This window comes from Vanellus vanellus, assembly GCF_965231255.1.
Source record: "Vanellus vanellus genome assembly, chromosome: 1".
In the NCBI taxonomy this organism is placed as follows: domain Eukaryota; kingdom Metazoa; phylum Chordata; class Aves; order Charadriiformes; family Charadriidae; genus Vanellus; species Vanellus vanellus.
In genome coordinates this window covers 72,454,057-72,474,202 of record NC_138905.1, presented here as the reverse complement: position 1 = coordinate 72,474,202, position 20,146 = coordinate 72,454,057, and the positions used below count along the sequence as shown (strand labels likewise).

At 39.4% G+C, this 20,146-nt stretch overlaps 1 protein-coding gene across 1 annotated transcript in view; it reads right to left on the bottom strand.

The window, feature by feature from the left end:
- The window catches only part of PIK3C2G (phosphatidylinositol-4-phosphate 3-kinase catalytic subunit type 2 gamma), a gene marked incomplete at its 5' end in the record, with an annotated part of 212,422 nt that overhangs the window by 44,145 nt on the left and 148,131 nt on the right, over window positions 1–20,146 (bottom strand). Inside the window, 4 exons of the mRNA XM_082496368.1 lie at window positions 202–323; window positions 891–1,083; window positions 9,614–9,723; window positions 14,320–14,476. Of these exons, the coding sequence (XP_082352494.1) occupies window positions 202–323; window positions 891–1,083; window positions 9,614–9,723; window positions 14,320–14,476 (582 nt within the window). The remainder of the gene's footprint in view (window positions 1–201; window positions 324–890; window positions 1,084–9,613; window positions 9,724–14,319; window positions 14,477–20,146) is intronic.

The window sequence follows — 20,146 nt, the reverse complement described above, 5'->3', positions numbered from 1 at the left end:
CAATAAAATATATGAAAGTTAGGCTGCCACAATGCTCTATGATTCAGTTTCTTCTGGGGCTGAATAGAAGGCTTGATAGAATATGTTGCATTGCTTTTGTGTTTCTAAAAATATGTCTGCCGAACATTTTCTCACATTTTTATCTGTGCACAGAGAGAACCATTTAACAGCAGAATATCAGTCGCTAATATGCTGCCTTACTCTGGGAGGGCATGTGATGGAAATTGCTTCTGGAGGTGGCTGTGAAGTTCTGAGAACTGGTCGAATGATTTTTCCACAAAAGTGACCACATTGCAGGTTTGCACCACCTGGACTAGATATATCTGTATTGGGGAAAAGGGAGAGGCAGAAAAGAGAAATGATCAGAGAGGCGCATTAAAAAAAACAAATGTACAAGAGAAAATACAGGGTGATTTTAACAAAGAAAAACCTTTCTTTAATGTAGTGCCAAGTGCCAGAGAATTTGGTTTGCAATTTATAGCCTTTGCTGCACAGAAAGAGAAACTTGCCTGGATAGCATACAACTCAAACACTGAAAGATCACTGCAGTGTGTGAAAACTAATAATGCGCCATTAAAGCATCATATAACAGCCTCTGATTTCTATTAGGCTTCCTAATTTCATGCCATGCTTTCCTTCTGGATGCTTTAATTAGCTCTTGATTTATTTTTCACTATAGGGCATGAACTGTTCTCCTTAACGGCTCCCTGCTAATGGCTGTCTGCCTGGTGTTCTTTCTCTCTGGTAGCTCATTGCTTATGGCACTGCTGTTCATCCTGCGATCCTTTTAATGTGGCACAAGCACATCTTCCATAAAGGAGGAGGGAGACTCACAGAAGAGTCGTTACAGATCAAGGCAAATGAGGGCAAGCAAAGAACGTAATACATACGGAGTCAGACTTTTTGTTGAACCCCAAAATGGTGGCTCTTGCGATTGACTTCTCCGCATCCAGCATCATCCATTCCTGGGGGACAGTTTCTGGAGCTGGAGGCTTGGCAGAGCCTGACATTGACATCTGCACAAGCGTGTGGATCAAGTTATTGAGTTTAACAGGAAAGCACTCCAAACTTTCCTTTATTTTCCTGAAGAACACACAAACAGAAGAGGCGCTGTTTATGCATCTGATTTGTTTCCATCTCTTGATCCTTGGTTTCATGGATGCAAAAACCAAAAAACCCCAAATTCTAAAACCAACCTCACATGTACCCACATACACACCAGTCGCTGCTGTTTGCAGCAGTACAGCACATCCAGCCTCTGAGCTCCACTGCTCTTGCCATAGCCTGCCTCACGGCTTACGTTAAGGTAGTTATTCTTCACGAGCTGGGTACCACCAGCCTTCTCTCGGACGATAGAGATGGGCAGAACATTCCCACGTGTGTTATGAGGAATTCCAGGGTAGAACAACAGGTAGGGGAGAGTGCCCTCGCACTTTCTTTGTGGTTCTACTAACCTCACATGGATCTGCATGTGTTTGTGCAAGGCTCTTGTATCCGATTCGCTATTGAGCTGTGGATTATGTGTTGCTAAATCCTCTACCCAGTCCTTAAAGCTCTATCCCTGTGGAGCTGCTTAAGGTGAAAGAAAAAAAAAAAAAAGACAGGCGAATTTTCTCCCCCTATCTCTCCCCATCTCAACCCTGTGCAAGGGGAGCCAGAACACAGTTCTAATTTCCTAGAATTTTAAGATCCTTCATCAGAAAAGACACAACAGATTAAAAAACAGCTAGATATGCATGAAGATATGTACTAGAAATGTGTTTTAACATCAAAGTGAACTCGACTTGAGAAATAACACTGCAAGATAATCACTGGTCTTTGAAGAGTAAGATGCTGTACTCATTAGAAAACACTTGCCCTCTTGAATTCAATCGCTGGTTAAGAGCTATTTAACTTGTGATGTTAATTTTTTTTTTTTTTCTATTTCCCTGCTTACTTCTACAGCTCTCTGAAGATATTCTGGATGGGTTCTGATGTTACAGAACCACAGCCCATTAGTTTCAGGCCACATGGCAGCTATCCTCTACCGAGTTGTCAGGGAGGGTTTTTTGGTTGTTTTCTTTTTTTTTTTTTTCCTTCCACTTTTGGACTATATCTAACTAACTTACAAGGGCTGACAATACCCTTAACCACTTTCATCATCCCCTGTTCAAAGGCGAGCAAATGCTCGCCCCGTCATTTTAAATTAAATGCTTATTCATGGGTTTCTGTGAGTGGGTCGGATTGTGCATTGCAATCAATTGAAATCAACTCCATTCATCGTATTAGCCTAATTTTCATGATCTCAGAGGTCCTGGCTAAAGTATGTAGCTTCAGAGTTGCAACCACACCAAAAAGAACATTCTCCCTCCACATAGCTCTCCGGCTTGCCCCTCCGCCCCCAGTTGAAATTTCATTGAAAATACCGTGTGAATTTATCATACACCAATTAGGCATACTAAACAGAGGAAAGAAGATGTATATGTTCTTCTTAATGTAATACAAGGAAAGGTATCTCCGAATTGATTCAGTTAATTATCTTAATTATTAATTACATTCTCCAGAAACAGATACGTACAGACTATTTAATAAATAACACAAATTAACGTTCAAATGGAAAACAAGAAAACAAATCTCATTTTACAATATTAGTAGAAAATCAATTCAGTGCTGATTAATTAGGTTGCATCTGTGGTGAACTTTTTCTTTTTAACTCCTATGTATTTAATTTAATACATAGTTTAAACACTTCCTAAATGACTAAGACATGATTTAGGTTATAGAATCTGTAACTAGGCCATATTATAACAAAGCAGTTAGCGAATTTGCAGTATTACCATGAGGCATATTAATTTTGCAGCTAAAACCAGTATATTTTAATTCACATAAAGCAGGCCTCCATTCATAAACTAGTATTAATTCAGACATCATCACTACGCAAAACAGCTGATACCAGAATACCACTATTTAAACAATTTAGTATTTAATGGCTTGTTGTTTTTTTCATGGGTCCATTAAGCTTCTAAAATGCTTTTAACACCCAGATTGCTAACCATATACTTTAAACCTAAACAGAGGCTTTTGTTGTCATTGTTGCAGATTTTCCCCGTGAGTTATTTTAAATGATTACATTTAAAATAAAATAAAAACAGGTGTATAAGTTATTTTCACCCTGTCTCAATATTCTGTTTTCTCTGTATGCAGTCCTCTTTGTTAGAATAGAAAACATTAAGCAATCCTTATGCCATGTTACCAACAAAGAATTGAAAAGGCCTCTTTGCTATTCTGATGACATCTCAGAGCGCATCTTCACAGCAAGGTAGAACACTTCTGGTTATGGTTCTCTGCACTTTCTTTCAAGGGAAAACTGGCTTAAGAAAACCCTCTTTCTCACAGCCTCCCAAATGAAGGTTCCTAACTCTGTATGGAACAGTGGGGTACATCAAACCCACGTGTCTTATCTTTTTTAAGTTTGCATTTTAGTTTTGGCACAGATTAGTTCACTGGCCCAGTTTATCACATTGTGGTATTCCTCTTTCTGGTAGCATTTTTTAAAGTTCATCCTAAGGATCAGTGGTGGAACTTTCTCTTTGTACTCTATGAGATCCCCATACACCTTATTTTCTCTACAGCCACATTAAGCTTAGCCATAGGCGAAGAAGTTGGTAAGGTCAAGGGTAGTCGTTGCTGAGATCCTGTTGCTCCCTAGGCCATTACCATCTTTGCCTGTGCCTAAAACTGGCTCTGCCTTCACAAAGACGACAAAAAGTTTCTTAGTTACTTCAGAGCTCTGGTAGCCCAAGTTGCTTAGAGAACCAGTGCCTAATGGTCTACGGATGAGAAAACTGAAGTGACCTATATGAAGGGCATCAAAAGCACAGGTTAATTAGAAGAAAACAGGAAACTGTCATGAACTAAAGTAACATTAATTGTGAATCACAATATTCCTAACACACGGTTTTCAGGCAGAAAAATGATTTTTTTTTTTCCCACATGACAATATCCGTTTACCACACAGATTGGCGTCTGACCTACTTCTCAGAAAAGTGTGTTAAAAATCCAGGATTATTGAAAAGTAATGACTTTCCGCTTTCCACCTGCTGAACTGACTTTAAATTTCAGATTTGGCTCACAGTCTTTGTACAGAACTGTCAAATTACAGTATCAGGTAAAACATGCACAGACTGGTTGGCTGCTTGTGTAAACAGAGACGAATGAAAAGATTGGCTAATGTTTTCAAGAGTGACTAGGGACAGTTGCTGCCTTGATTTTTACGAAGTAGACGTTTCTTACGGGATAGGTATTCTGAGGGCTGGTGCTTAGATCTTTCTGGACACACCAGCTTTCCTCCGCAGCCTTTTAAGAGCACATACGATCATTGTTATCCAGATCGTAGTCTTGGTATATATAATAATAGATATTCACCCCAAACTTCAGAATATTTTTTAAAATCATTCTTGATAGCATCTAGCTTCTCATTTCCATCTAGGCCTGAAATAATTTAGAGTGTAATGAGCAAAATCTATTTTCATGGGATTCTCAGATGTTAATAAACATGGTGTTTCATTTATAGCCAACATTTCCATCCATGAATTTATGAGGCTCCATTTTAAAAGAAGTTGAGCAGTATGCCCCCAACAGCTCTTAACAGACTCTTCCAGAATATTACTGCTTTCAGGGACAGATCTTTTCTAATTTTCAGCAACATTTATTTGTGGAGAGTTGATATTCTTTTGTGTACAGCAGTGATAACCCTTCATTTTAATACCTTATTTCCCACTGTGATAGCATACTGGCAATAATGATATTTTTTTTTACCCCTTATTTTGCTCGGCTTCGGAAATCCAGCTTTACTACACGCTAACTCTGATCCCATGGGCTGAGCATACCACATACTCTCCTAAAGTGCATCTTCCAGTGTAGCTTCCCTACTAGTCCTCCTATGTGCCTCTCCAGGACCGAGGACATTCCTCTCCCCTGAACTGGTGACACGTGGGATTTATACAACAGTATGAATGCCTCAAACAACATAAATTCAAGGAGGGAGTCTGCCTCTCTTCCTTTGAGGCACATATACCACGACCTTTACAAACCGCTTGAATGCCGCTGAGAGAAGTTTAGTACCGTAGTTTTGTCTATGCCCTTTCAGAAGTCACCAGCTTTCACCGGTGTTTCAGTTGTTTGTGAGATTTCTTGCTGGAATATTGGCAGCCGCCTGAGAAACCGTTTGAGATTAGCATCGTATTTTGCAAGGAGTCACTGTGAATAGTCCAGTTTTGCAACTGCTGGCATTTGTGGTTTGGAGAGGATAGGCTCGACCTGGGCAATGACAGGTACCTAACAAATGACTCTGTTAATAAATAAGTAAAGGCGGCAGCTGACCCAAGCAGCAACCCTCTCAATCAGGCTACTGAAGATATGCAATAGTGCTTCCCTGGTAATTGTCAGATCCACATTGCATCTCTTATTCATGGGCTTCTATGAGGGGGTTAGATTGCATACTGCAATCAGTTGAAATCAACTCCATTCATTGCATTAGGCTAACTTTAATCCCTTAAAAAGAATTTTAAATATACATCTCTTTACAGGCACATTAAAAATGTCAGGCAGCACGTGACACCATGCTGACATTTAAAGACATCCAAAGAAAAAATTTATATCCAGAGGTAAGACGGTTTTCCAGTTTCTGGCAAAACTGTGTTGTCACGGGAAGAGGAAAGGAGGGAGGAAAAAAGATCAAATTGAGTTTCAAGGATCAAACCGAGTTCAGGGCAGATGCTGGAGAGACAACAGTGTTTCATTTGGCAGTAGGTGCACAGAACTGACAAGCAAACACAGAAACTCTTGTTTAACTCTCAACTGGGGCATTGTTTAGCCACGATCTGAGGGTGCGACCTTCCAGAAGGCTGTAAGCTGTGAGGCTTAACGCTGCCGCTCATCAGCTCATAACAGTGAGCTGACCCCGCGCGAGAAGAATACGGTACACAAATGAGACCACAGACTGTTGAACATGACTTAAATCAAGAAGGAGAGCAAAGGAATTTGGTAAAACAGAGAACGCTTCATGATCCTGAAAGGGGTCAGTACGTTACAGTCCAAACTCCGTTAGCATTATTCTGTTGGCTAAAAAGGTGACGGCAAAGAACACATTAACATTGTTTTGCCAGGAATATTTGTGACATCGTTCATCATTTCATGTTGTTTTTAAAGAACAGTAGAGGCAATGTCAGTATTATTGCTCAAACCAAACTCAGACAATTGCTAAAAGCAACCTATTTCTACAGAACTACAGAGAAATACTGTTCTCCCATTTCCACTAGCAGAAGATTGGGGTTTTCAGCAGACGCATTATATGATCGAATCTGAAAGATTACAATAACTACCTTGTACTTAGAACAAGAAATAACTTTCTGTTGGCAGTGTTTAACATACCAATGACCACGCTCCTTGTCTAGAAAAGAACTTTTTAAAGACAATAAAGTGTTTTTGGAAGTAATTATGGAGAAAAAGGAGCTATGAATTGTGAAGCATTTACGAGCTACTGGAGGTTATGCTAATAATCAGAACTTTCAATTTCCCTGGCTTTCCAAGGGCAGCGTGAAAAATAGATACAGGAATAAGCTACAGAGTGACTATGAGAAATGTGCAACTGGATTTTTTTTCTCACCCAGACATTTTGTATAACAAAGAGCTAGGGAAGAATTTTTCTGAAGGACAGGAACAAAGATGACATAGGTAATGCAAAGCTCACAAAAATCTCAATATATTAACGTCCCTGGGGGCAGTTCAGAAAAAGGTTATACAGAGGTGCATGGAACCGGGTATCAGACCATCCCAAAGTCTTTATTTTGAAAAGCACCTGCACATGCTTTTCAGAAGTTAAATTACTACTAGACACAGAGCCTGATGTTCTGCCCATGTTTAAATATGTAGAAATATTAGTTAATACACGTGTTGAATTAACACAAATTCTGTTCAAACATGCATAGAAATTAGAATAGAGAAAAAAAAAAAGCTCCAAGAGAAATGAGATCCATGGAAATTCATGAGCTAATGACAAGAGATTTTCTTCTTGCAAATGAGCATATATAATACAAACATACCCTAAGAGTATTAAAGAACAAAATATGCACCCTAGCAATACCTGGCTTTTCTACATGATGTAATGATCTCTATGGACAATAACAAATCTACACTTCAGCATTTCAAAGGAAATTGGAACAATAGTTCTGGAGTTCACTAGAAACATTTTAGCAGAAAACACAGCTTCAAACAAGAGCAGAGCCCACAGCACTATACAGATCTGCACCATGATGCTAGTTTTGTTGGTAAGTAGGACTTCAGTGGGGTTTCCACTCTGAAGGCCTTCATTTCCTTAACACCAACCCTAACAAGAAATCTAATGGGAATAAGGACATGCTGGCCTCGGAGACCTACCTATAGTCTGTCTGCGCTGAATAGGATTTCCTAACCCTTACGCGAACCTCTACCAAGCAACAAAGCACACCAACTCTTCTTACTTCCAAAACAATGCCGAACCATGTCTCCTTCCTAATGCCAACTGTTATTCTATATGCTTTAGCTGAGAATGACTGCAGGCGGATTCCCACTCTGAAGTCCTTCACTTCCTTCACCCTAACCCTCCAAACACCACAACCACCTTGCCCAACTCCAAGAAAGAGTGTGGAGCTACAGCTCTGTCCTGAACCCAGCCCTCATCTTTCATCTTCCACTTAAGCAAGAGTGCAGTGATGTTAACCCTAACCATAACCTTAGTCCTACCCAACTGAAAAGCATACTGATCCTTTCCACCTCCAGAGGAGCGCTGGGTACAAGCTCTGAGCTTTGCATGACGCTAATACCATTTCCACTCTGAAGATTCACATTTCCCTATTTGTTATGCATACCCTAGCCTTTTTTTTTTTTTTTTTCACTAATTAAATGAATTGGGTTTTTTACCTATGACAGACGGACAAAACCACCCAAACCATTTGACAGAGTCAAGACTTTTACAACTTACATAGAAACTGCACGTTTCCTATTTGAAGTGGAAATAGAACTCTGTAGTTTAGGAATATATGAAATTTTAAAGGAAAGGATAAGGTGGGAGCTGACGGTAAATGTGAAGCTGTAATTAAATTTTAAAATAAAACAATCTTGCTAAGGGGCAAGAGTGAAAGCATATGAAAAAACAAGTGTTAAAGGAGAAGAAGGAACTCAGTGCTCTGCTGTGTGTACAGTAATGGAACAAGAGTTTTGTTTGAGAAGTTCCTCTCTTTTTCTTCAAAGAAAGGTTTTCCTTAAGGTCTCTCGGTCTCTGTTCCAGCCTTCTCCAAACCTGCCACCTCAGTTTCCGATTCTAATACATGAAAAGGAGACATATAAACAACATATTACAAACTGCTCAAAATCTTCATATGGGCCTCTGTAACAGTAATGAGAGTGGCTCAGCTGCTCCAGTCCAAGCTTTCATCTCATTATTGATTGTAATGTCCCCTCTGACTGTAGCGAAGGGTAGGGGTGTTGCTCTTGCCTCAAGGCAGTTTGCACCTTGCAGAGAACTGTGCTGCCTTATGGGAACATCCTTTGGGGCTCTGAATTTGAAAGGAGCCCTACACGAGGAGTCCAGTGCTGTGAACTGGATGTGTGCCCTGCACTTGCACCGTAGGAGGAGGTCAGAAGAGTCTGGCTTGCTTTGCATGTGTACGTGGTGTCCAGGGTGTGTGAATTCACAGACTGCCCTTGGGAAACGATAGGGCTGCACAGGACAGGCTCTGAGAGATTTTTTTCCTCATACTGTACCTAGAATAGGAAAATGAGATTCCAAATCCAGACAGTCTCCACTGGCTCTATCTAGAGCATCATCATATCAACAGGTGGAATTTTACGGAATGCAGAGGCCTGACCTGAAAGATCAGGACTGAGGGCTTCAAACTGATTTTGTACACATTATCTGCAGCTCCTCATCAATGATCCCCAGTTATTGTCACAAACAAATGAACGGTTTCATTATCCTAAAACAAATAAAGCTTTAAACATACCAATATTTACACACAATGCTTTTCTGTGATAGATCTGTTAAGTGCTTAAAAGGAAGAATCAATACCATTTTGCAGATGGAGAAACTATGGCTAACACAGGGAAAGTAACTTGCCTGAGGCAACCCAGAAGGTCAAAAGAAGAACAGAAAAGGAAATAAAATGCAGGTATTCCAGGTCCTCCCTCAGTCCGTTAACCAGTTGAACATTTTTATGCAGTCCAAGTCCTGTTGCATGTAGCTGCTGCATTTAAAAGCAGAGAGGAAAGCTGACTAGATAATAAGCCAGGATGGTTTCACCATGAAAGCCAAAGAAATCTCTAGGCACTGAATAAGCAACTTCTATCAAGTGTACCACAAATGCACCACTGTTTCTTCCAGAAATTTTAGGAGATTGGTTATAACATGCATAAGGAATGGACTTTTGTAAAGTAAACATGTGAAGACCAATTATCTTTTTGTGTAATTTCAGTGATTACAACCTCTTAACATAACAGAAAAAACACTTTGTTGTTGTTGTTTGTTTGTTTTATTAATTTGACAGCTTTGCTTCATGCCTGAAGGAGATAAGGTTTCTGGATTATATTCTGGGTTTACCTTGTAAAGTAGCTCGTAGCCTGGAGGTCTGAGTCCTGAGGACGGAGGTTATCATGCACATACTTCAGATCCTGAATGCTGTTTAGCTCAGGCAATCCTGCATGCAGCATCTTAAAGTACAGAAATATCATTAGTCACTGTTCTCTTGAAAAAAAAACTAAAATGAAATGGGGCTACGTAAGAAAAGAAAGGTTTTACACTGAAAGGTCTTCTTGTAAAACACAGTTTTGCTGATCTGAAAAGTGGTTCTGATGCTAGCGCAATGCCTGGAATACTAAAGCGAATATACTGCATTGTTAACCTTCACATCGATGTACCAGAAAGAGGCATGGGTTAAAATCACCAATCCATTTTAATTTGGATATCATAATCTCAACACGTGCATTGCTAAGCTTCCTCCATAGCCTTCTAACGATAATAAAGGGAAGGCGACCAAATTCTGCCACCTGAACAATAGTAGCCACATTTCTGTTACGTTCACAGTGTTATCTTAGTCCTAATCCAACGTAGCGCAACATCACCTTCTCATTTGTAACTACTGATTCCACCATCACTGCTTTGGAGTCCCCCTGCAAAAGGATTGCAGGTTCACTGCCTTTACACTCCGTGGAGGAGAAAGGTTCTTTTAGATGTCGATTCATAGCAGGAGCCCTGACTTGTGCACTGAAAACTGCCCTCTGGAGAAGACATCATTCTCCAAGATGGGGGACGGAGCTGTTCTAGTTAGCTGGCCAAGGTAGATTCAAAAGACAAATAATGCAAATATCACCCTTGCAAAGTAACACGAGTAGGGTAGACAACTGAGTGTGTCCAATTGCCCATACAGCTCTCTCCAGGCATTTGAAAATGTCAACAACAAAAATAATTTTGACTCACTTCAAAACCTACTGATTTTTCTCAACAATCACAGCAAGTTGAGAGTGATGCTTTGTGTGTAATGGAGAAAAAAAATCACTCCTTCACATTGCTCAGAAGGAAATGCCTCTGAATTTGCAGTCACTGCTGAGCATTCTTCATTGATATTTATGTCTAGCTCAGACGGAAAGACCCACGAGTTTTGTGGATAACAGCAAAGAAGAAAGGAAGCACTGCTTTTATTTTAAGGTTTGATTGAGAGATGAATAGAGTAAGGGGAAAAGAAATGGGGGGGTATTTTCTTTATTCCTTCAAACTTTCTTAATATTTTTAAGTCAAGCTGCAATATTTTATATATTTTCTTTTCAGCATTATGATGAAAATGTTGCTTCGTATCTGACCCAATCTATACTACCACTGGACAGTTAGATTGCTGTCTCACAGAGTTCTGCCTAGCAAGGAGCAGAGAGGCAGAAAGCTCAATGACGTGAATTTAATTGAGTTGAGAGAAGGGACAATAACAACATTCAGCACTTAAGGACACACAATGCTATTTATCTGTATGCCTTCAACCCCTTTATAAAAGATTATAACACCTCCTGTCCCCTTTAAAAAAAAAACTACAGCTGTTGCATAGGCAAATTAAGCTTCTTGCCCTGCATTAGAAAAGGGAACAATGCCAGATAAGACCATAAACCGAATGATCTGTAGTGCAACTGAAAAATAGGATTTTTTTAGGTTCTCTGAATTTCAGAAGGTAGAAAAACATTTGCTGAAAAAAAAAAAAAATGTCTTTAGCTGGGCAGTACCTGCACAGTGCTTTGCTGGCTGCAAGGGGGTCCTAGAGGCTTATTATACTGTTTCATCCCTCTTGCTCCATATAGCATATCTTGTCAGTCCCCTGATGGAGGAGGCTTCTGAACACTGTGGCTAGTGATACTAGATGCTAATTAGACAAGACATGTTTGGAAAACAACTACAGGTCACCTAGGGCAACTCAAATGTCACTAGACGCCTAAGTTTTAAGTGCCTGCATTGCTCCTATCGTTTGGCCACACACATGTTTTGACCCACCACACTTGGTTATCCCAGGTTATTCTGACTCACTGAGTGGAGCTGCCCACGCTCTCCTTGGGCCTGGATTCAGAGCTGGTGTATGACGCTCGGCCCACCATCCCACGAAAAATGAACAGTCCCGACACGTACCTCCGAAACCGGGGTGTTTCTTGATCTTCTTTTCCCAAATGGTGTTTCCGAGTTGTAGAAGGGTGAAATGACTTGCATGGGGACACAGGATTCTTGAGTCTTAGAACTGCTCTGTCTAGGTACTGTCTCCTATTTTACACTCTTAGCTTGACCCGTTTCTTGTCACAACAGAGGCAAGTAGATCAATTACTTGCTGTCTAGTGTCACCTCTAAGACCCTTTTAATAATTTTCTACCTGAAAAATCTTTTTAACAGTAATGGATTTTGCATTTTTTTTTTAAACTAGTCAAAAGGGTTTTCTGTCCTGTGATCACCCTCTTTTATAATAGTTCACATCAATCCTTTAATGAGAGCAAAGCTGATGAACTACAGGCATTTACACAGCTGAACTCTGCCAGCAGACTCTTGGGTCTCCCGCAGATGTTTCTGCTTTTGAAAGTGATGGAAACTTCATGGATTATTTCTTACTCCAAGTAGCAAATGTCAGTACAGTTCTAGAAACATGCTGCTCACCACCAAGAAAAAGCATTAAGTCCCAAACCGGGCCAAAACCCCCAAACTGTTGTTTGTAATTATGGTTTGGTAGAAACCACTAACGGTTATTGACCATCCAGAGCACAGTTCACTACTCCTGTGAAGTACCGTACTTTTTGGAATTTTCAACTATGGTTTATAAATAGCAACCCAGAAAACAGAATGTGGGAGGGGAAGGAAGGATTAATGATGCAAATTTCCAGATATTGAGAGAAGTTTTAGACTGTCATGGATACAAATAAGCAGTGGCTAGTTTATCTTGCCTCTTCGTGATAACATCTGATATTTTGCATGGCGATGAATGCAAAGTGGAACTTCTTCACAGTCTATTTAGTTTTCTAGAAATGACCCATGTAACTAAAACATTTTGACACTCAACAGTTTCCAACCAGCACCTCATTTCAAGTGCAGAACCAGACTTGCTCTTCCAAACATCACTGGCAAAAACAAGGCGCTCACAAGTTTGTCTTGTTTGTTTAATTTCCTTTTGATGTGAAGTGCTCATTGATGGGGTGTGAGTACGCTGCCAGTTATTTTTCAATTATGAAATGCAACACAAATGACTGAACTGCAGCCCATTGACAAACATTAAAACGTATCTGCGGGCTGACTTTTAGCTCAGCACTATTACCTCTCTGTAAAGATCAGCAGAAACAAAAGAAGATGCAGCATGTCCTGAATATAGACAAACCTGAGCAATATCCAGGCAGAGATAGCTAGTTATTTCAGAGCTCCTGCCGGGAACATTTTCTTAACGCGCTCTCTCTATTATCCCAGAGCAATCTAACATCATTATTTCTGCTGATTGCAGAAAAAGGGACTGCACTGGGGACAAGGAGGTGGGCAGAAGATGTAGTTATATTAGCAGAATGCAGTTTTAGGCAACCCGTTCAGAAATGCAGAGATTACTGCTGTGGATGAGGGAGCATGGGTGCTCTTGAATTTTCCAGAGGCTCTTTAACTTAAGACAGTATCTCCTACAACTGCACTCTGCACTGATTTCAGCCAATATGGTTATAATGTACTTGGGCAAAATTATGCTTTATGACAAGAATGCCGTTTTGCTGCACCTTTGTGACTACTTAGAAGCAGGGTTAAGAGATCTGGGACAATCCTTCCTGCTTCATATTGGCAAATCACAAAACGTACCACTGCATGAGAATCCACGGACAAGACAGAAACAAGACAAGCAAATTCTTGCCGTTTCTCCTCTCCCCATTGCAGAAGTTGGAGATGACAAAGCAGTATTTACAGAGCAGCTTCTCGGTGGTACCCCAAACTCAGCAGGGGTTCTGTTTATAAGGTTGCGTAGATTTTTTTCATGTGCAGACTGGTCACCTAGGTTGTGCACGGGGCCCTGGGCATAAGTTTCAGATTAATATCTTAGCCCAGCAACTTAGCAAATATTAGTTAATTTAATATTCTGATTCTATCCGTGAAGGACCTTTCACACACAAGTAAACAGAGGCATAAAGCAGTTATGGAATCTGCCGCAGCACGTGAATCGGTAGCAATACTTAAGGGATGAAAACTCATAGAGGTCTTAAAATCCTGTGCAAAAGGATTTTCAAAGCTGCGTTAATATGGGCAGTGCTCTTTCTTTCCTGCTTTTGCCATTCTAAGAACAGTGTGGAAACGTGCAAAAAACCACTCTAATGGAATCATTGTTAGCTGCAGAGCTGCTAGGTACTGTCACATCACCCACTCTGTGAAATATTTAGTTTACTTTCTCTTGTGTAACCATGAATGGGATCAGTAAATGATTGCTTGAAGACCTAGAGAAAAAGGGCTGAGTGAAATTCCTGTGAAACTTGCACCTGGCTTCTTTTGCCATTTTCTGCTATTTTGTAACAAAGAATGCATTACAGAAAAGTAAAAAAAAAGATAAAACAAAAACCAAACCAAGCAGCTTAGCTTTTCTTTTCTCAGAAACTAGTACTGAAATGGAATAGTTTTTTTGCACAGGAAGTGCCAGCACTAACATTTACATTTCCAGCAGAGCAGCTGATACCTCTTCAAATCACAGTGCTACGGGAGGCAGTAGAGAAGTGGTAAAAGGGAAGAAGACACCAGAGGAAACTGATTTTTGGTTTCATCCTCAAACTTCTTACCATCTCCAGCAGGTTCAAGAGTAACTGGCTGTGTTTCCTGACTATATTATAAGCTCGACAACAAAGCTCCACAAACTCTTGAAAACGCTGTGGGTTTTTTCCACCTTCTGTGATGAAATACTCCATCTCTGATGTGAAGATGAAGGGAGCTCGGTCCCTTGAAAAGAGAACAATTAGATGAGAAATTTCACCGAAAATAGCAAATCACGCAAGACAGTTAATATTTGTAATTCATTATTCGCATTTGTTTCTCCAGTATTACCTTCCTCATTATTTCACCTCTCCCTTCCTCGATGCGGACAGCTCTATCGATCTGCCTGGTGTCACTGACTAATTGGGGCAGAGACAGGTCTCACAGCAAGAGCTTCCTAGTGTGAAAGCCAACAACCGAACAAGTTTAGAGCTTACATGTTTTCTTCCAGATCTTCTTTGCTTTTCTTGGTAAACTCTCATAGCTTTAATTCCTTGACTCCAGCCTGAAAGCGAATCTGGAAACAAGTTGTCTCCTGGTATTGAAATATTTAAAAGTTGTTCTCAAAGAGGATGGGATATGAATATAAACTCCCTGCTAGGCAAGAAGTGAATTTAAGAAAAAAAACCTACAACTCCACAATCTAACAACAACAAGAAAATACAACATATGATACTATCATTAAATATACACCATTCTGAAGGGAGGATTCTGACCCAAGTTACAAGAGAATAAACCCAAATACATTGTCTTGTTTTCTGTACAGTTACGCTGTATTCATCCTAGAGTAAATGAGGTGCAGAATCTGAAACCATGTCTTGCCTTTTTTTTCTTATCAGTAGCACAGTTTGTGGCTATGGCATGCTATTGCAGAAGAAAACAGATTAGCCAGGCTTCTGCTAACAATCCTATCACTTGATAGTTTCAGAAAGGCCTGATATACTGCATCCGTGCACAGACAAAACTACTGCAGTGATTTACTCATCACAACTGTGTATACAGAGGCATGTAAACAGATTAAAGGGCTATATTCCAAAAAAATATACACAGCCTGTTAACCCTTAGTTCAAAATGAACTTAAGTAAACTAAATATTCATGGGAATTTCTGAATGCAGAAAGAAATTTGAGGATCTCTCTTTCTTGCTTAAACCTCAAAGGTGGGCTGAGTCTGAACCCCCTCTGCTTGCTGATTCACTCCTAAATGAGACAGGGAAGCTTTCCTAGGACTTTTTCCTCATTTTCCTATAAAAATGCCTGCCTTCTATTATCATAGAAAGAAAGTCAAGCTGCTGTGAGATTCCAGGCTGCAGCTGGAAGTCTGAGCCACAAGAAATGTTCAGGTGGCCTTCCCTTTCTTGTGTCTGGAAATTCTCTCTCGTTTACACTGAAGCTACCTTTGAAAGCAGGCCTCCTATGGGTCTTAACCTCAAAGCAGCCTCAGCCACTAAGGCTTTTTTTTTAAATATATTATTCAATTTCAGCTAGGTAGTAGTCGGAATGATGAAGGTCCACAATAGTCATTCTTATTCTTTCCTTCCACGTTTTTCTGCATTAGGTAAGATGGGACTTCACAGTGTGACAGTCATGTTGCAGTATGACTGTTACACAGTTATTGTGTAGTTTTGTGCTAGAGCTTACTGAGAATTACAAATCTGTGTGTGTCTGTTACTGATTTCAGAGAGCAAGATTTTCCCAGAACCCTCCTTCATTCATTCATCTTTTAGCTTATCTTTTGTTTAGCAGTGGTATTCAAAATAGACATTAATTATTAAATAAATTGATGCAATTAGGGTCACAGAAGTCAATTTGTTGAAACTGATAAGAAAGCAAGCTAGAGCCAGAGAATTAGCAATGTTAACATTATCACTTATCTGTGGACAGAAGTCCAATATAATCCTGATTTGAAAGCCTTTTAGCATCTTCAGAATGTTTAAAAACCAAAGCTGTTTCTTTTCTGCATTTACATTATTGGGCTAAAATATTCCAAGTCAAAATTACTGCTGTAAATATCCCATATGAAGTATTATGTTCAAAATTTGTATTTGATTTCTGATGTCCAACTGCATCAAGAGACACAATTACAGTAGGAAAACAGAGCCCTTTCTGGAGTCCAAGTCTCCCCCATTAAGCTATTTGAGCTGAAAACAGATACTGCAATCAGAAATTACTTTACTGGAAGAAATATGCTGTTTAACATTGTTGGGTTGGGCTGTGGGCCAACTTCCATATAATGCAATGGCTGCAACATTAGTCAATTCTCTTGCTGTTGTTGCTAAAGGATCCATTTGAACATAGAACTGATATTTTAGTATTTATATTATTTATTGATTAATTTTACTTGTAAGCTGATTTCAAGCAGCCTTACAAGGTTCTTAAATTTCTCAGTACCATTTAAGGTTCTCTTCTCAGGTGGAAGGCCTATCCTCCCTTGTTAACCTGCAAAATACAATGTATAAATTTGCTTTCCCTGGTTTTGTTCAAGGTCTTGTGATACCAGAGCCTTTCCCGCAAGGTACCGCCTGCAATCAGTCAGATGCTGAAGCTCCATTCTTGCATGTGTCTAAATAAGCCAAATGCGCATGAAGGGAACACTTTGCAATTGAAATTGTAAAAACACATAAAAGCAACTTAGTACAGGAGACAAGTCCCACTAGAAGGAACAACACAGTCGTTTCTCACGATAATATTAAAAAGCAAAGTTTCAGTGGGAGGAGACGCTTACTCACTGAAGAGTACATAAAGGATTCTGAAAAACCAATTGACAGGGCCGAATGTCTGCATACAGATGCAAAATGTTCTTTTCTGCTTTCACAAACTCCTTTGGAATATAAAAACATAGAAGGGGGTAATCTAAAATTACTCCAGCAAAAGGACAAACAGCCAAGTCAAGTCACCATCCACGGGAAAATTTTCATCAGCAAACAAAAGAGGATGTTTTAGCCTACATAAGAAAAAAAGCAACGCATGCCCTGGTGTTGCATGAGCATTCCAATTTATCACTCGCACGCACGCACACGTGTAAACAAACCTCACCCCAGGGCACAGCCTGTATTTCTGTATTTAAACCGTTACATCCCTAACTGACGGCCTTCTTTGTGGCACATGGCTAAGATCATATTACATGATGGCATTTATTCAGAAGATATGCAATATATCCAAAGACCTTGTAATAATAACTATGAAAGACATCACTCATTTGGACGTAAATCTGTTACATAGCTTGCTCATATGAAGTTATCTAAAAGATATAAACATGAAATACTTACCCCCAAATATACCCTCAAACTAAGTGCTATAATACTTTACATCCATAGTGTCTTCAAAGACCAATTACTGTGTTACAGCCAATAAGACAAGAGCCCCTTGGCCTAAAATCTGTATTTATTACAACTTGCTGCTTCCACCAAATTAATGAAATAACTGGCGTCAGTTTAACAAAACTGGTGTGATGAAGTACTTCCAAGTAAAAACCTTTTACCACATCTCTTTAGAAGACCAAAAGCCTTTTTTTTTTTTATGGTGTGCTAAAGAAATACAGAATTGAAGAATTCTTGAATGACCTCTACTGTATATTGGTAGTGTTTGGTACAATCATTTCTAGAAAAAAAAGCCTCATTGAAAGAACTGGTGAAGTTTGAGATAGACCAAAGATGTACAGCCAATAAGCCTTCCAAACTCATTAAAGCTACCTTATCACAGCTTGTTGACTCCTTTTTTTTTTTTTTTTTTTCCCCTCATCCCCTCCCTTCCCCCACTAAAGCCCTAGGTAAGATTAACGAGTCCTTTGCCATTATAACAGAAATCCGTCAAAAAGGTAATACCCCTGTTTACGACAGAATCCCTTTGCAGATCTGGACCTTAAAGACTTATACTTTACTATGGCTGTGACAAAAGAGTTTACTCAAGTCATTCAGTGAGAAGCAAGGCTAGTTTTATGGTGTTTTATTCTTTTTTTCTTGTGTACTGCTTTTAGAGATTTAAGATTTTCATGGGAATGTGTTTTGCAGTTCCTCTGGAGATTAAGAATGTTTGGATGATATGTCATGAGAGGGAAGAAAGAAAGGAAACCTCAAGCAACTGAAGAGATCATCATGCAAAAACAAACTTGGTCTGGGGTGATGGGAACATTTACTGGGACTTCACTGTAGGCTAGAAATATGTTGCATTTCTAAAAGACCAGTAAGATCATCAGGATTTGTTATGAAACAGTAGATGTAAACAGATCAACAAAGCTTGTAAGGTTGACAATGGTTTTAGTTTTCACTACTACAAATCTCACAGTACAGAACATTTAAGAATGATACATCAACTTCCTTTCATATTAAGCAGCAAAAGCATATGAGATAATCAACGACAAATGACCTTTTCTCTGATCCAATCTAAACTTCCTAATAGCATAGTTATGGAAAAGTTCAAGTCACACAGAGTAATACAACAAGATCAAAACAGATGCTGTCCAAGTTGTCATATGGACATAGGAGACAGTGCGTGAGAAACCATACAGAACTGTTTGCAATTTAAAAATCAGCTGCTCATCAGCATACGCCCCCATATATTTCCTGACTGCTTTAAAACCATTTTGGCTGAGTCGAGAGTGACTGATAGTATTCAGCATGACTACAAGGAATTTAGATGTATCCAGTAAAAGAAGAAAAGCTTTTAGGAAGTGTTTGACACCCTTTGCTCTGCAGCAAAAGCCAAATGCTTACTGAAGAACACACTCACACAAAATAAATGAACATGAGTGCTTATTTCTCTCAGCCAAGTGAAAATTCCTAATCATAGTAATCATATTTATTTGTAGATGCAGAAAAAAAACATGAGCCAGTGGATTCCTTTCAGATATTAAAGAATGAATCAGTGAAAGACTGCAAATCAGTGAAAGACTGGAACAACAAGAGATGCTCCACCTTTCTGCTTACCAGGACAAGACTGACCATAAACATACTTCTGAGATGATTATTTAGCCTATTCTCAAAGACTTTAGTGACAGAGTTCTTCTCCAAACTCCCTATCAAATTTCTGTTCCCATATCTCCCCTCAGAGAGTTTCCTTCCTTAACGCCTAATCTAACCTCACTGTGCTTTCTTCCCATTATTTCTGGTTCTTTCCTAAGGGAACATGAAGATGCTGTCTTCTTTACAGCAGCCTCTAATGTACTTGCTGACTGTTATTATGTCTTTCCTCAATCTTCTGTAGACAACTGTTTCAACCTTTTCTCCTAACTCTTGTTTTCCAGTTGTCTGATAATTTTAATTGCATTTCCCTGGACTCCTTATCCACAACTTTCTAAAAGTAAAATGTTGAAAATATTCCAGCTGAAGTTTTACCAGTGTCACGTGAAGCAAAAGGATTACTTCACATTTCATGCTTTCCAATTCAATATTCTATCATGAACTGATATTCAACTTGTCTGTAGTATAACTCGGATCCCTTTCTGAAAAACTACCTATCACTGCTAATCCCGAATTTCATCATAGTCAAAAACTCCTAAAATAGGCCCCTACTAAAAAATGAACAAACATATTCTCTATCCCATTATACTGGTTAGTAATGAAAATACTGAAGGATGTCAGTCCCACCACAAAGCTTATGGTATGCCATTCAGTGTACCCTTCCACCTTGACACTGAAACACAGGGATGTACTTTCCACAAATGGTTGTTAAAACAGTTCTACACTGTAATGTTTTTATCTAGGCAGTGCCTTCTTAACTTATGATAATGATATTTGTGAAAGTTACAGGAGCTCTACTAAGGCTACATTAACTTACACCAAGCTATACGGTATCTATTCTTTCTTCCTTATTTCACAAAATGGTCCTCTCCTGGAGAAAAATAACCACTCAAGAAAGGT